The sequence below is a fragment of the Nipponia nippon genome, unplaced genomic scaffold, assembly GCF_047370975.1.
Source record: "Nipponia nippon isolate SJK-2023a ecotype South Korea unplaced genomic scaffold, ASM4737097v1 scaffold_2, whole genome shotgun sequence".
Classification (NCBI taxonomy): Eukaryota; Metazoa; Chordata; class Aves; order Pelecaniformes; family Threskiornithidae; genus Nipponia; species Nipponia nippon.
In genome coordinates this window covers 30649172-30667521 of record NW_028262336.1, presented here as the reverse complement: position 1 = coordinate 30667521, position 18350 = coordinate 30649172, and the positions used below count along the sequence as shown (strand labels likewise).

At 37.8% G+C, this 18350-nt stretch overlaps 1 protein-coding gene across 3 annotated transcripts in view; it reads right to left on the bottom strand.

The window, feature by feature from the left end:
• The window catches only part of ITSN1 (intersectin 1), a 139112-nt gene that overhangs the window by 27246 nt on the left and 93516 nt on the right, over positions 1-18350 (bottom strand). For all 3 annotated transcript variants that reach the window (XM_087756157.1, XM_087756158.1, XM_087756159.1), the window contains 5 exons: positions 18060-18142; positions 15703-15869; positions 8739-8784; positions 3904-4025; positions 711-828 (listed from right to left, as the gene is read on the bottom strand). In XM_087756157.1, the coding sequence (XP_087612283.1) occupies positions 711-828; positions 3904-4025; positions 8739-8784; positions 15703-15869; positions 18060-18142 (536 nt within the window). The remainder of the gene's footprint in view (positions 1-710; positions 829-3903; positions 4026-8738; positions 8785-15702; positions 15870-18059; positions 18143-18350) is intronic.

The following is an 18350-nucleotide window of genomic DNA, read 5'->3' as shown; positions in this document are numbered from 1 at the left end:
AAGAAAATACAACCATTGTACATGTTTTTGATTGACAAGAACCCTCTTTACTTAGTACTACACCAACTCACAAGCCCAAAATGGTTCAAGACTGAAACAGTCACAAGGAATGAACTTTTTGTTCTCAGTCTTCTGCCTGGCTTTATACCTTGCAGTAGACTGACAGGACTGTTTGATATTCCCTGTGGTGAAGCTGTAACAAATAGCTTTAAAAATATAACGGTCTATTGCTCTTGTATCCTTTCATAAACCTGAAAATAAGTAGCTATACAGGACAAAAAAGCTACATCTTCATTTGAGTCGTTTTTCTCACACTTCACCTTAGGAAAAATAAAAGGTTCTGAATGAGAGGTGCCTCAACTGCTAAGCCCATGGACCATCCTGAACCTTTAAAAACTACTTTACTACAATTAGTGCAAACAAATAGGACTGATAATTTGGATGTTTTACTCTAAGATGTAATGTCACAGATGGCTTTTTAGCACTCAACGGTTCATACCTGAGGGACCACCACCATAAATGTACAGACCAACTGTATGTTTTTCTCATTTAAAAGAAAAAAAAAAAAAAAAAAAAAAAGAGTTTAAACAAAGTGACTAGTATAACAGACTCCAAATATCCTACTGAATGTCCATAATTATTTTTAGAAGTCCTACTGTAAATGACACACATTACAAAAGCAACTTTGTTAATGCAGCCATACTGCTTACCTGAAGGTAATGCTGTTGATTTAGGTAGCTCGGTTGGTGTAGTTTTACTGGTACCAGGGCTCAGAAGTTTTACATAATTAGCAGGGAACCATCCTATCTGCCGTTTTTTCCCTCGTGCCTAGTAAAAAAACAATTCTTTTAAGAGGATTAAGCACATCAATAGATCCTCAGACAAGGGAATTCAGCCAAGATTTTAACTACGTGCAGTTACACTGACTACTTTAGAATAAGAAAAATGCATTTTACAAGGAAAAAGTCAGCTATTTTTGTGGCAATAGTTTAATATTATGATACTTCTATTATGTGAAGTAAGCTTTCATAATATATAAACGGTAGTTTATAATATCTAAACAGTAGTTATTTACTACTAATTTCAGTGATTTCTCACTTAACAGTGGTCCCCCTTTCTGTGCTTTATAATTAATACTACAACCCTGATTCTTCTGAAAGATTTCTCCTGATTCTGTTTAAACCGTAACTCTAGACTATTAGGCTAGCTATTGCATTAACGAGTGGCAGCATTTAAATGCTTTTTTTATTATGCAAAGAATTGCATTTAAATACATACCTAGATTATGATAGTTTAAGTAGAGATTAAGAATCCCAGTTACCTCTTTTCTTCTAAAGAAACAGTATCTAAACTTTTCAATAGTCTTAAAAAGTCACATTATGTCACATTAACCAAGTGCTAGAAGAACAGCAAAACGTTATGGCAAGAAAATATGGGTAAAGTTTGGATTCAAATACAAAATCCCAAAGCCAGATTCCAATCAAACAAAAATTAAGCTTTGGCAACTACAAATACATATGGATAGACACTGTCCAAATGATCCTAATTAACAGATGTTAAGGTTGAAAGTACACTAGATGTTCTCACACCTATCTGACCAGAGAACGTCAGTATGAAAACGTGGTGCACACATGTATTAGTGTGCGTGTGGTCCATGTGTGTGTGCTGCAAGAGCAGCAGGTTACCATAGACCTGGCCTACAGCAGCGCTCTACAGCTTGGAACGCAGCTGCAATGAGTCACCGCCAGCGACAGGATATTGGGACGGACGAACTGCAGGTCCGATCCAGCGTGACAAAGCTTGGGCCACCAAAGCAGGATAGGAATTTGACAGAAACTGCATCCTGTTATTTCACCAACTGCATTGTTCATTGCAAATAAAATCAGAAGAAAAATCCTTACTGTTACTCTAAAACTTTGAATCAAATCTCAGCTTCTAAATCTATTAAATCTATGTTAAGAATTACTTTAACTGTTTATTCTCTTTTTGTGTTGTTAGAATAAGGTTGGAATTTTGCGCATGTAGAATTTTGCCTTTAAAAAAATAAAAAAGATGTTAATTTTAGTGAAGAAAGTAATCTAACACATACACTATTCTTTAACTACTTTCTTCTGTCTCTTTTTCTTTACTGAAAAAGAAAGCGCTTGATCTAAAGTGTATCTAGATCATTCATTTTACGATATTCTGGAAGACTGCATTAAGCGTGGCAATGTAATGCTTAATATATTTGCCTCATTTTACCTTCACTCTGACCCCTAAGACAAGTATCATCAAGATTTACTTGAGGCTGAAACTGAACTGTACATACACTTCTAAAAAATCTGCCATTTTGAAATTAAATGCATAAAGAAAAGTTAATATCAGTGCCCTTCTCCAAATCTTGTCATCATTTCACTACTTTGGAGGGGGTGCTGCTTCTACTTTTAAGCAATTCCTCAATCCATTTCACCATACTGCTGCATTAGCCTTCGTGCTCACATAACAAAGGAGCAAGAACTAGTATTACAGTGTTAGAACAGAAAAATGAAAAGAATAGGTAGGGGACTGCTAACGAAGAAAAAACCAACTTGTAAAACCATATGTAAGATAGTAAGGTATCCAAAGCTACATGTGAATATTTACACAACCAAAAATTAATTTAAAAAAAACCCTCACATTAGCTGCTATGTGGTAATTGTGACAGCTCTTGCCCAGTGAAGCTTATTTTCTGTCTTAAAATACATTTAATGTGAGACTCTGAAGCTACAAGTTAACAACAACATAAAGGTTAGTGAGAATGAAAACCAAAGCAATCCTGCAAGATGATTTCTCCACATAAGATGAAAAAATATCACCAGGAAAGGCCAAAAGGGCAGGCAGTAATGTGGAAAAAAATATGAGTTAGTTGAGCATCTGCATTGCAAAAACAAATCAATTACATTCTTTCATGTCATATTCCCTCTTAAAAAAAACCAAACCAAACAAAACCTCATTCAGTGGTACTGGAGGGGGGAAGAATAAAAAAAAAGCTTTGAAGCTTTGCCACTGAAAGTCATTGAGAATCAAAGTTTCCAAATTGTCAAGTTCTAGTCTTAAAAAACAACCTGGTTAAAATATTTTATCATCTATTATCTTCTAATATAACACTAATGCTCTCTCCTATCTGATGCTTGCAACAGACACCATTCTTTTCACTCTTCTACAGTAAACTGAGCTGTTACTGAGATGGGGCCACTAGACTGGTATTCTACACTGTCACATTCATTGAGCAACCTGAAAAAGTGGTGGCCATCTTACAAAAACCACTGCTGTAAAATACTTCTCAATCTTTCAACAAAAGGGATAGCCAAACTTCTGGCTGAAGCAATTTAGGAAGACATTCAGGACTGCGCACCCTGATCCAAATGCACGTGATACGCACAGTCACTATTGAAACAGGATGTACAAGCAGACCCTGTCACTTGACCCAACAGTCCCATGCGCTCCTGGTTTTATGGCTGGGTTTTCCCACCACCTGACATGACAACTGCTTTTTTGCTCACATGAAGAGAGCTACTAGACAAGAGACTGGGAAGATTCAAAAGCAGCCAAAACAATACACCCTAAAATCCACTCCTGTCTTATATCTGAAGGGCCTCCAGGAAAACATATAAGGGAGCCAACTGCAGGCTGGGTCTGATTCATGAGATGGGTATCCTTGACTTACAATGAGGCATAATGGCTTCCTCCTGCTGTCCTCCAAAGTTATTTCAAGTTCAAGGAGTTGAAATGTATATATATTTTTGTAAAGGCATTTTATTTGTAAATGCTTAATTGCAGAACATTTTCAAAATGATTTATCATTGATGCATTCATCATTTTGAACTATTAAAAAATTACAAATTTTTTTACATGGAATTTTATTTCAAAAAAACAATAACTAACTTGGAGCTCTCCTTCCCACCAGCCACCTGGATTCTTCTTTCTGATAAGAATCAACTGACCAGGAGCAAGAGTAAGCTGTTCTGGACCCGTTGCTGTGTAAGAGGCAATAACTTGGGCAATTTCTGTTGAAGCAGGGGAAAAAAGAAAAAGTTAATTTGGAAAAACCTGAACACATTCTACACAACATTAACTCTGCTAGCATCACTGGCACAGCATATCCATTTTGTATTTCTTTCCATAAAATTGTTATGTATTTATGTAGTTCCATGAAAACATATGGTAATTATAAAACAGATCGGATGTTCATAGCACTAGAGGAATAAAACAGAGGTGCAGCAGCTCTATGGGTAGGATATAAAAAAAAATTTGAAATAGAGAAGAAGAAGAATGACCATCATTAGAGCTATATGCTCTTAGAATCAAGTGTCATAATACTGTTTTCCAATAAATACATTTTTGTAGCATCCGTTTGGACTAAGCTCCCTAAAAAGAGGAGATACATGTTGATGACAATATAATGAAGAAGTAACAGTGCAATCTAATGAAGGCCTGCAGAAAATTTTTCACCACCAGACCAGACAAAAAAATGAATGCTTTCACAGAATGTAACAAAGAGGATTTATTTTGAAATCTTTATTCCATGAACATTAACACAAAACTGGCGCCTTATCTGATCACCTACCAGCATAAATCTGACGCAGAGTAACCATGAGCTCACAATTATCTCTCCGTTAAATTAGCCAAAGTAGACAATGCAGTTTATTCCATTTTACAGTGGTTGCGGAAAGACAGATGATAACACCGTCACCACAAAGTCCGACAAGGTTAACTCATTTTTGGAACCAATTTGAACTGACAGGAGCTTATAAGTGGCTGTAGGTATTTTGATGTCCTACTGATAGCTTTTAAGTCAGGCTTAGCATGTCATCAAACCATGTTTAGGGTGATGGAGAACATGTTTAATACTATGATAATTGGGAACCTTTTGTAAACAAAAGATGGTAGATTTGGGAACTTTTAGCTTTTGGTAAGCTAAACCTTTTAGGCTGTTACATTTATGTAGTCCCTTTATAGTCATGAGTTAAGGGGAATCTGTGAGGAATTATTTTTAGCCTTCATTTAGTTGTAAAGGGTCTCAGACATCCAAAGCAGCACAAAAGTGGTGTTGTTACTGCTGAGAACTCCACTTTAGAATCACAGTACACAGTCATTCATCATTTAAGTATTCTTAATAGAATGATGTAGGGGTTGGGTTTTTTTGGGGGGATGGGGAATTTGGGTTTTTGTTTTTATGAAAAACCTTTCCTGGAATAGGAAATTCTGACCCTGTGTTGAAGACAAAGGAGGTTTTTATTTGGCAACGCATCAAATAAAATTGGGGACCATCAAACAGTTGATGTGGGCACTGAGTTTGACTGGTTATGGTTGTGGTCTAAGACTATCCTAGAACAAGCCCACAGCAGAGCCAGTAATACAAGATCACAGAAATGTGTCTCAACTGCTTCTGTGCAAAGACAGACTGCCTAAGTTAAAACCTGAGCAATTATCTGATCACAGATCAATACACTGGCTTGAGATTTTAGCTTTTATTTTAAAATCTTGATAAAAAAGTATCTGCATCAGTTATTTTCATTTGTGATTACCGTTTGTACGTATTTTCAATCTAGTTTATCCTAAAAAACTGGCACTGAGAGACTAAGCAGAAAAAGGTCACACCTGCCATCAGTTTGTCCCTTTATAAAGCAGCAGAAAGCAATGTGGTGAGTGTGATGTGGATTAGTGGTCAACACAGCAACAACAGCAAAAGGGACTGAGGCTGAAGGGAGCGAGTGCACAGAAGTGGTCTTCAGCTTTCTCATGAGCAGCCATACTAAGAAAGTTACACAGTGCTGGGCACCGTCCTACTGGGCCCTCTCCGTCAACAAGTGCCAAACTTGTGTGGCCAAGAGAAACAGCAGAGGCACTCAGTAACAACACATCACCCACAGGCTGGGAAAGGAGGGGGCAGTCTGCTGGTAAGGCAGAGAAAGGGAGCAATCATTGAAAAGGCAGTTGTAGGCAGAGGAAACCACAAAGCCAACTCCCTTGAAACAGAGGGAGGTTTTGTTGCAGGGAAGAAGCAACAAAGTGATCTGAAGATTGCCAGGAAAACGATCAGATGGTTTACTTAAAATGTAGAAGAAAAGGATGATTAGGAAAATTAAAATGGTCAGAGAAGCATTCAAGATGTAAACGAACAACATAAGGAAGACAAAGAAACAGAGACATGACAAGCAGTCTGAAATCACTGAAAATGACGACACATGCAGTATTAATGATGTCAGAACCCCCCCTCAAGACAACCCAAAGAGGGGAGAAGCAGGCACACAGAGGTGCACAGTCAGGAAAGGGTGGAACCAAACAGGTGATGAAAAAGCTGGTAGCTGAGAGTTAGAAAGATGCTTTAAACCTGGATCTGGAACTTAGCACACAAAGTGTGAAAGCAGAAGAAAGAATTTCTAAGTAAAATATAGTAGGCGTTGATAGGAGAGCAGAAAGGTTTACACAGAGAAAAGCCAGCAGCAGCACAGTCTGTCCTGTAGGAAGGCAAAGCAAGCAAGCTATTTGGCAGGAAACATGGCTATACTGCTAGAAATTCTGCAAGCTCCCTGCACTGGCAGATTTTTCCACAGTATCACATTAATTCCTCCACCCTAGAGCCATTCAGGAGGCAAAAAGAACAGAAGCAAACAAATTAACAGTGGGAGTTTGTCAAAATAAATTATGTTGTTTGTTTTTTTTTTTTTTTTAAATCAGGCAAAAACTTCTCTCACTACCATGGTGATTATAATATTCAGTATATCATAACGAGAGAGCAAAAACCTTATACTTTTCATCTCTCAAAACAAGAAATTTCTCATTTTTATCTACAAAAAGGTGATTTACAAGGCTCCAGGTATCAGATATCCTCTTTCACCAACCAGCAGCATAAAGAATTTTTACTGTGGACTGTGTGTTAAATAAGTTACGATATGAATTACAAGTTTAACATTCAGCTCTTGCGTGTCACAGAGAAGCAGAAAGTTAGAGAAAACAACTCAGCAAAAAAGTTAGAAAAAATGAAATAGCTTTCCTTCCAGGAATGACTTTTTAATTTTGATTTAAGTATTGAATTACTGAGACGAGATCAAATTCAATTATAGTCCAGGCCAAAAAATGTGGCCTCTACTAAAACAGGTAGATTTAGAAAAATAAATAAATGCCTTCTCACAGATATAATTGTCCTCATATTGCTGCTTAAATTCACAAAAAGAGTGGTTTCTTTTCCCTTGCCCTTCGACACACACTGTTACCAACTCCCACCCACTCGTCTCGCTGCTTCTAGAATAAACAGGAATATTTCCCCTCGTTCATTAGCATTTCACTTATATTGGCTGAGCACTTGGCAGCTCGTTTATAGCAAAAACATCCATGAATCTCCTTGTTGAAAAACAGGCAGGATTGTTCTCAAACTGTTCTTAAACTCCAAAAGATTTTGTACACACCTTTTGTCAACATCCCTCCAGCCTCTTCTTCACTGAAAGTTCGAATCCAGGAGAACAGCGATTGTAAGGCTGGCACTCCAGGCTGAAGTCTTGCCATCCACCATTCTCCCATGTGTGGAAAAAGCAGCCAGACCTATCACTATCTTCTCGCTATTCCTACCAGGTACTACTTCTAGAGGTTTTCCAGATGTCTGTTCTTGTCTGCCTCTCTTGAGCTTTTTATCTATTAACACAACTATTTAATCATGCAAATTAAAGTTAGAAAAGGCAGGAGTAGTTTACTTCCAAGCCCTTCTTTCCATCAGTAAGATTTGACAAGAGCAGCCCGTTGCTCATATGTGAAGGTAAAATAAGCCAAATGAAGTTGGGGCTGCTGCAATCTGCTCTCCCTGCCTCCTCTTACACACTGACACTGTGAACCAGTTCAGGGAGACACAGAAAAACCTCCTCCCCACAAAACAAAATATGGATATGCGTGTGTATATGGAAATAAGGTAAGATTTGGTAGATCACATCCTTGAACCACCTCACTGTGCAACTGACCAAGCCTCAGAGAAAGGGACAGAATAGAAGCATGGAGCACCCCCTATTTAGTTTGGTACAGCTCAATGCAAAATTATCTCTTTGGTACAAAAGCAAAGAAATACACTGAGGGGAAAAAAGAGATGTCTTCTGGAAAGTTTATGAATGCCTGCCAGTGGCAGAGAATGCACTTTTCTAACAATTTTTGGAAATGCAATGGCTTTTTGGAAGGATAGCCCCAACCACCCCAAGAGCCAGGGGACCTCTTTCTAGCCAAAAAGGAACCTGCAATGTGATCTTCTGCAATACGACCAGGCTTGACAGGCAACAAGCTACATCGCATGGATACAAGGTACGTGCTCTTGAAAACGAGAAGCAGGCACAAGAGCTCACAAAGTCAATGTATACCATATTGTGTAGCATTCTAGGCAAAATGCTGTAAAACCACAGGGTAAGAATGTATACTTCCATTTTCAGAGGCACTGACAAACCTGGGCTTTTTCTAGGCTTCCGGTGTTCCATTCCACAATCTATCATGAAGTTTGTACTTATTTTTGAGCAAGTGGATTTTTATTCTCTAGCTACATGCTATTTACTGATTCATACATGCTAGATAGAATGATTGACAGATTATGCATTATTTTATTATAGACCACGGTTTTCATTAGTGCAAACTACTACAAAATGACCAAGAGCAAACATAATTTATTTTCATAGCAAAGATTTTGTTGCCACTGAACATAAGTACTTAAGAACAGATATAAGGTGCTGTCACAATATATGACTCACCAGGTTTCTTCCCTAAGCTTCCCGTTTTTCCAGCTGCTCCAGGAGCCTTGAAATAGAAAGTAAAATGGAAATTTAGCACTCATATTTATTTCTCCAATATATGAAAATGATTTACTATGCTTCACTTTAACACACTAAACAAGGTTGTAAGTAAAAAAACTTTCACAGGAAGATTCTATTCTTACAGAAACCCTTAATATTTTAGATGGCAATTAATACATAGGAATAAATAACAAGCAGTGTATGGAAGTGGATGACTAACTATATAAACGTGTAGACTTCTTTCCTGAACTTTTCTTCCTTTCACGGACTGCAAATACCAATGTAATTCCAAATTACATAGCATTTGAAGCGTAAATCTGAGTTAAAACAACAACAGTAGTTTTCAACTCTACAAATAGTTGGATTGCAAATATGCCTAAAAAGCTAACTGGACATAATTATTTCAATACTGTCCACATTATGGTTCTAAAATTTCACATATGGCACATTAGCACAGTCAGTGTAGTTACTGCACCTTTAAGGCGAGTCATCTGAACTTTGTAGGTGGTGTGTGTTGCAGTAGTAAAAGCCCCACCACCATTTTTGTGCCCAACTGAGAGCACAGGACACTGAATAGCAAGGTGCTGTCTATCTGTAGCTATTTCCTCTAAACCTGAATGGGGTGAGATGAGGGATCATCATCCAGGCCAAGATATTTGCAAGAAAAGCCTTTGAACAGCCACAAGAAATCCAGCAAGCAGTGAAATCAGTTCAGTTATGTATAGGAAAGCAGCAAAACTGAAAGATTAAATTTAACATGAAAAGCTTTCATAATTTACAAACTCAATGTTCTCTTCCTGTAAAAAGAAAAAAAAAATTTCCTTGAGCCCACTGCTTATTTGGGAAGAGTTATCTTTATTTATTTATTTTAATGCACTCACAGGCCTACCAATATACATGCAATTAGAGCAGTCAAAACAGTGTGTGGTCTCACCTTTGCCCCTTGCACATGCCCCTTCCAACCCTTTTAGTCGCCACCCTGTCTAGGCCAGCTTCCCCCTGCCCCCTAAATAATTACTTCAGTTTCTTCCCAGTACATTGCCAGTCTTATCTTCTACAATAAAAAGGCTTGATATGGATACCAGCAACATAACAGATCTAAACTGCACTTTGGTCAGAAATGTTGAAATACCATAAATATCCTCTTGCCTCCAAGCAAGGCTCACAACACTTCCGCCTCCCCTCAACTTCTCCTTTAGGATCCTCCTTACAAACTTGGGAGTCTACATCAAATCACCTGAAGGTTTTCACAGAATCCTAATTTCTCTATGGAAAAGAACAGTTTGACCCTCAATATTCTCTATATTAAATTGATGCTTTGAAAACTTGGGGATTCTGGCAGAAACTAATATAAGGATTAACTAAAAAACTAGGTAAATGGCTGAGAGAACAGGGCCATTTAAAAATGCATATTGGTTTTGAATGCCTCTATAAAATAGATTTAAATTTGGCACCAAAGCACCTTACATACATCTAATATACCATGCTTCTCCTTTACATTTTGCAACTTAAATTTTGGGAAGGATTGTAGAAAGTGGATGCTTTAAGTTAAGTGATACTTGGATACCACTGTCTCAGTGCTACTTTCTTGTCATTGTAAAAGACTGATTACAGTTACTTTCTACAAGGTCAGCAAATCTTCCTTTCTGCCCTATGTTCCTTTCTCTCTCTTCATTTCTCCACCTTTGTCACCACTGTGACCTATATTAACAAGAAAAGTGAAACAGGAAAGCATCATGCAGACATCGGATACGAAGACAAAGTTTAGGTCTGGGGACAAGGAGAACATGGTCCAGACAAAGTGACTGTGAGTCTATCAACAGTCCCAGGTAGGGAAGATTAAAAGGTGTGGAACCAAAGGTGACAACTAGCACTGATATAGTCATATTAGGAATTAATTCTACTTTGGAAAGTGTTTCCGGCAAAGAAACACCCTCCCCCCTCCTCAATAAAGAACAAGTGTTTGGACCTTCAGAGAACACACTCCTTCAAAATATCACTTAGTCAACATCCACGTTGCCAGATTAGGAGCATATGGACAGATAAACCAGTCTGTGACACTGTATCTTTATAGTTAAGTGGTAAACATATAGAGATTGTTTTAAGAGAGAAGCTTCAAAATCACCTTGACCAGGCTGAGTTCTGTTTGAGGATTCTCTGAATCCTTGGTAAAAAAGCAGAAGAAATACATAGAGAAGTCCTGCAGTACTTCAATAAATACCTAAATTAAGATTGGCCCACTCAGTAGATGGAGGAGCATTTTCTAGTCTTTCTGTTGAGAGAAACACAGTGCAGAGGACTTACCCCATTCTATTTCCCTTTTGTACACCTGAGACACTAACTGCCTTTGAGGATATTTTGTGACAAGTGATAAAGTCTCTTGAAACAGTAGAGTAGAACCTGTTTTGCTAATTTAATAAGACACAGCAGTAGATTTGCCAATTGTGTTGTACGGTAACACCCTTAGAATCGAGATTAAATAAATTCAGACCGTTATAATTTTAATAGAATCATAGAATTGTTTGCGTTGGAAGGGACCTTAAAGATCATCTGGTTCCAACCCCCCTGCCATGGGCAGAGACACTTTGCACTAGACCAGGCTGCTCAGAGTCCCATCCAACCTGGCCTTGAACACTGCCAGGGAGGGAGCATCCACAACTTCCCTGGGCAACCTGTTCCAGCGCATCACCACTCTCATAGTGAAGAATTTCTTCCTTATACCTAATCTAAATCTACCCTCTTTCAGTTTATAGCCATTAGCCCTTGTCATATCACTATGTTCCCTTGTAAAAAGTCCCTCTCCAGATTTCCTGTAGGCCCCTTTCACGTACTGGAAGGTTGCTGTAAGGTCTCCCCGGAACCTTCTCTTCTCCAGGCTGAACAACCCCAATTCTCTCAGAACATTTTCAGAACATTTATGCAAAGTTTTGTAAATAGAGGCATCTAAATTTTTGTGTTTCCACATCCATCATATGAGCTCCATACCTTATGCAGAGGTAATTATCACCAGTCTCAGAGAAAAGCAGGGTTCAATAAAAACCTGTTACAGATCTGTACCCATCTACCTCAATCTAATGAAAACTCTGAGAATGGACCATGAACCAGTGTTGTCATTTATTTGACGAACAAAGACTTTCACTCTGTTAATAAGTTGAAACTTTAAGGAACAGGAAATAGTTTAATTTAGCAGCTGGAGGTGAATGGGTAGCCTGGCACTAGGTACAGAAGAACAGATTTATAAAAATTTCTTCTGATGTATAAGCCACTGATATTTTGAGGCTTGCAACCATTTCTACAAACTCTGTGCTTGCTGTTGAAAGATCCGCACTGCTTTACTTCTTCAGGCCTAAGTCAATAGTGCAGAACACATTAGATTAATTTACTCTTTTAGTAACATTTTCCACAATCAGCCAGCTGTCCAAGCACAGCGGCACATCTGAAAGTTAACAGACAGCCACTATTGAGAAATCCTTTGTAAAAACTGGCTCTGTGAACAAGCTGAATAGCAAAACACTGTACGTGTAATGGCAATTATCCACTTGGAACAAGAAATATGTCCTGTGGGGCATATGAATCACTTTATGAAAATAAGCATCCCGGATATCAAGATCTCCATCAGCTCTGTGCTTTTTCCTCCCTCTCTCATCAAGATTTTATTTGAAGATGTGATTTTAACCAGCAAAAAGGGTAGCTGGAACACTTTTTGATGAACTGCACTTAGCTGTTTCAGCCCCAGACAAGTTGAGATCAGAGAAATATCACATTGACCTCTCTAATAAAAATAGTTTTCAGTATTAAATGTCTATTTCCGAGTTCTCTACAAAGAAGATTTGCCAATATGTGTGCCTGTCTCCCAGCAGACAGGATGAGCATCCAGTCCTAAAAGGCACACAAAAGGCAGCTCTGAACATCTGAATATAAACTCCCAGGTTTTGAGACTAAACTCTGTTGAGAATATCTTAAGGGAAAACAAAAACAGATCCTTGACAAAAGTTCAAAGGAAACTTAACACTAACTAACAAGAATGTAGCTGAGGTTAAGTAACTAATCAGCAACTGTTACTATCTACCTACGAAACAGGCCTCACAGGGTTTTAGGAGGCTGACAGTGCAAGTTCCCACTCATCAACTACAATATGAACTTAGAGGTAAAGAGACTTAGGGCACAGTTTCATGATCACAAGATATTCCACAGGTTAGGCAATCATCTGTACACTTGTTCCTATACCTCTGTGGGGCAAGCCACCATCCTTTTGAGGTATGTGAAGAATTACTGTCAGGGCTGAACTATAATCCACGTCCTGGACTGCAAAAAGGAGTGCTTTTCTCAACGAGGTCAATTCCCTGATACAGACCCACAAACACCTCCACTGCCACAACTGAAGAGATGTTGCACCACTCAGAGCAGAATCAAGCTGCTAGACTTGGGGACAGAGAGTTCAGAATTTCTTGTCCAGACTCTCACTGAGCTCTGTTGTCAGGGTAAACCTATACCCTGCCTAACACCACAACTACTACCGCACAAAATTTACTCTAATTGTCAAAAAGTCAAGCTAGCCTGCTGTGATGGGCTCCATAGTGCTATAGCTACAATGCTTCCATTAACTGAACGATTAAGTACTCCTTTTCTAGTCTGGGACCTGACCTAACTTTATCTGCTGCTCCACAGTCACTAAATTCGATGCAACTGAAAGGTAAGAATGAGCACAGGCACATCCAAAACCATATACTAAACATAAGGTATGATGTTTCACTTCTAAAATGAAGTATTTAACATAAAAGCCAGCTAAGAACGCAGTTCAAAACCAGCTCAAGCTAATCTAAGCCAATGCTGAGGCAATCTTGCCTCCTTCACTACTCTCCTCCCATGCTAATTCTGGTACTGACATTTTTCAAACCCTTGCTGAGCTGATTCAGAGTACCGTCTTAGAAGTACATGTTACTTCTGCTAGACTAGTTTTCTGCTTTGCTTAGTGTCCTGAACCGGCTTATTAACAGGTCAGATGAAAGATAGTGGCAGCAAAAGCGTGGCAGGTAGGACCGTACCTGTGCACACTTAGAATGGGTTACATATGATCATTTTGTATCAGAACTAGTGTGGCCAGCAGGACCAGGGAAGTGATCGTCCCCCTGTACTTGGCACTGGTGAGGCTGCACCTCGAGTACTGTGTTCAGTTTTGGGCCCCTCACTACAAGAAGGACATTGAGGTGCTGGAGCGTGTCCAAAGAAGGGCAATGAAGTTGGTGATGGGCCTAGAGCACAAGTCCTATGAGGAGCGGCTGAGGGAGCTGGGGTTGTTTAGTCTGGAGAAGAGGAGGCTGAGGGGAGACCTTATTGCTCTCTACAACTGCCTGAAAGGAGGTTGTAGCGAGGTGGGGGTTGGTCTCTTCTCCCAAGTAACAAGCGATAGGACAAGCGGGAACGGCCTCAAGCTGCACCAGGGCAGGTTTAGACTGGATATTAGGAAAAACTTCTTCGCTGAAAGGGCTGTCAGGCACTGGAACAGGCTGCCCAGGGAACTGGTTGAGTCCCCATCCCTGGAGGTATTTAAAAGACGGGTAGATGTAGTGCTTAGGGACATGGTTTAGTGGTGGACTTAGTAGTGTTAGGCTTGCAGTTGGACTTGATGATCCCAAAGGTCTTTTCCAACCTAAATGATTCTGTGATTTTGTTCTATGGAACTACAGTCCTAATGCGCACAGAGAAGCGTACCTCACAACACAAGGGAACAACTAATCAAAACCGGGACAAGACTTTCTCCAATATAAGACTGATTAGTTCTTGAACTAGTAGTACTAAGGATTGAAGAAAATTGTTACATGATCCAAAATATAAATGAGAAAAGTTTCTAAAATGTTTCTGAAAGCAATATCACAATAGTATTTCTCCCAAGAACTGCAATACTAAATATCATTAACTACAATTTCTTTTTAATCCTGTCTTACAGGATGTTATTGATGTTTCTCTCCTATCTAGAAATCTACTATATAAGGGCTTTCTACAGCTATATAATTCACTGCAGGTTTTATTCTCCGGCTTTTCCACCAACAGAAATAATTTTAAGGAGTGACTTTGCTCAAGCTCTATATTGCAGACAGTCTTTCATTGAGTTGTGTCACATACACACAGAATTCCAGACTTGTGGAAAAAGCCTTACCACCTAGATTTCTAAAAATCCTGTAGTTTTTAGTTACTTCTTTACTTTTAAACCCCCTATTATTCTTAGAGACTTAAACAAGAACAACTTCTCATCAAGAGATTAGTATTGTATTCACCTATGACTCTAAGCTAATTCCTACTAGCAGATGAATTATCCTCTCAAACAGATGAAGAATATAAATGAGAAAACCCTTTTTAGGCATTCTAAAGAAAGATAAGGAAAAAAAATTTAATACGGATACGTCCTATCGGATTATTCCAGGATAAAAATCAGATGAAACAGAACCTCTATTATTGATTCAAGAACTTTCAAATAAATATAGTAGTTTGCTAAGTTTTGTTGCGAAATTTATTCCCCCTTCATCGCAAAAAAACGACAATAGGGAAAAAAAAAAGATAACAGACTGAAATATTACTCTCTATATCTTTTTTAAAAAGTAATGGCAGTAAGACACAACTCAGTCATTAGAAACTTACCTGGGGAACAAAGTAGTCATAGCTATTCTGATTTGTCTCTACAAAACTGCCAAGTTAATAGTTAACATATGCAAGATTAATTTTAATACATGATCTGCAAAGTTATTTTACAACATTATGTTCTAAAATGCAACTATTATTGTTTTCCCTTTCCAAACTCACATTCAGTAAAACTGCGAAATATTTTTTCTTCCCTTATGATCCACTGACTTGCAACTATCACTACAACACCAAATAAAGCATACCTCCCGCAGCTCAACTTTATAACATCTCAATATGTCTCTACCTCAGAATCTTTGAGTCTCACATAATTAGATGGGAAAACTCCTGATTTATCACCCAGTGTTCCTGTCCACCAGTCGCCATCTTTCTTTGTCACAAGAATCATATCACCTTGTTGAAAAGTTAGGTCTCCTTGTTCAGAACTCTCGTAAGTATACATAGCAATATACTCTGTAAGAGGGAAATAAATACAGAACATGGGAAAACACTTCATAAACTGCTCAACTGTCATTTGCAAAAGCTAACTAATATAATATAGTCTCTCCATGGGCTAGATAGAAGACAAATTTATTAATTACTATTCATAGAAACCTCAATATTTCATGCTTAAGATTATATCCATCAGAACTAAATACAATCTATCAAAAGAGTTCTTCCGGGCGATTTTTTTTTTGTAAAATAATTGGCTAGTGTAATTAAAATGTATATAAATTATTAATTTATATCAGAAACTACTCTGAAAACATGTTTCCCAGTGGTTTCTGTTTTGTGCTGATGACTGGAATTTTCAGTCTTGGGGATGGAAAGGCTCAGTATCCAAATATCTGTAGATACAGTCTTTATTTTATAGATGCTGTTTGGCTCTTGTATACAATGAATTCTTTCATTACTTCAAGCTTTGCATGAAGGGCACACATCTCATTGCATCTTATGCAACAGATGGCTGGGAAATGTTAGAACACATTCAGGCTTTGTCTTGTTTTGTTAAAACACCGTCAACTGCTTAGTATTCAAGTGCAAAAATACTAAAGTAGACTGATGTTGAGAAATGCAATGCATAATTCAATCACAGAACTACATGAAAAATTTTTACATAAATGATTACAAAGAAGAATTTCAGACAATTCAGTAACGTTTTCTACACAACTTGATACATTCTTATTTAACTGAGCATTATCACACTTTATATGGGCACAAAACAGATTTCTGAAGATATCCTCTGCTTCTAGGACCAGCTCTGGACCTAAGAGCAGTTCACAATATTTCAGATAGACTTCCCTGCATATGTAACAAAAATGTTCAAGTATTCCCACTGCAGCTGGCAATTGTTCTATTTGCTTGAACACTAAATCTAACCGAAGAGCTGAGCTCGGGGAAGTTCAGCAAGGACTCAAACCACAAATATTATCCTTAAATGAAAGCTAAGACATGGTTTGTCTAACAACTGCAGCTGAAGAACACACGCATCTGTTTGTATGCACGTACACACAAACACACACATTAAACACCATAATATATGCTATACACATAGAATTTTTCTTAAACCCTTTAAATGTAACAGAAGACGCCAAATCCATGCTTTATTATTTCTTAAAAACACAGCTTTTTTTGAAACGTTTTATTAAAAAGTTGTGTTCCTTTTTAATACAAACATATAACCTGAGATATCCCATACTTTACAAAAAAGACCTAGCATTTCCACAATTGCTTTTCCTTAAATATATACTGAGCCAGACTAGTTGTATTTTGAAATAACTGATTATCTCACTTTCCATGTTATATGGATCTTTACCATTCCCTCCTTTTAATTTCTGCAGTGCTCATGCCAGCGGCAAATTAAATACATCGGTAAGCAAAGAGACTCTTTGGCTTAAAATTGTATGTAGAATTGTAGTTTAAAAAACTTAAGGTGTGCTGTAGAGATTATATACAAATGTTCATTTGTAACCTATATTTAGATTCATTGATTTACTCTGACTGTGATTTAAATTAAACTAGCTGACTCTGCACTGAAGCGGACTAAGAGTGCCCACACAGTCTGTTAACGCAGCTTGTGTGGAGACATTAGCCTCCAGCTGAAGGGTGGTAACAGCCAGAAATGTAAGTATTTTAAAATCCTTCAGAGGCCTGACAATTATCTGCCTGTGCCCCAGGCTCCATCTTTAAAAATGAGGGGTAGCCTTGGCCATAAAGATCACAACATTCTATAACTGATTGTAATTTCTTTACTTAGGAGCTTTAATGAAACATTGGAAATGAACTTTGGGTGAAATTGAGACATTTATTAATAATTCCTGACATCATGAAGTACATGTACAGATGTGCTTATTTGGCCCTCTGCAAAAACCCATTCCAGATCAGGAATTGTTACCAAAATATTTATACAAGAAACAGTACAAACTACAGACAATATTTTAATGGCAAGTGAAATTATTTCTTCTACATACACAACATATATAAATTCTTACTATAATAATTTTAAATCATTCTAGAGGCAAATTGATTTGCACTTCAATTTTAACAGGCCCGATCTTAAAACACTCAGATCTGATTCTAAGCTTGTTTCTGGTAATAAGCAGACTTATTCTATTTAATTACATAGTAAAATACTATTAAAGCCATTCAGTTTGAAATGCTTACCTTCACCTGACATAGTTGCTTTTGTTGCTGGTGATGCTACTCTTTTCAGACTAGCAGGACTTTCTGAGGAACCAGAATCCATGCTTTAGAAGAAAATAACGGTTATTTAAGAAATTAAATCTTTTCAGAAAAATTATTATTATATTTAAAAACTAAAGAATGCATATGCATCCATAAGCAATTCCCTACATTTTAAAAGAAGAGACAATAAATGTGCAATTTAAAGATTTTTAGTACAATGGCCAGTTATGGTTACATTTAGGTAACTGCCTTAAATACACAAGTTTCTGC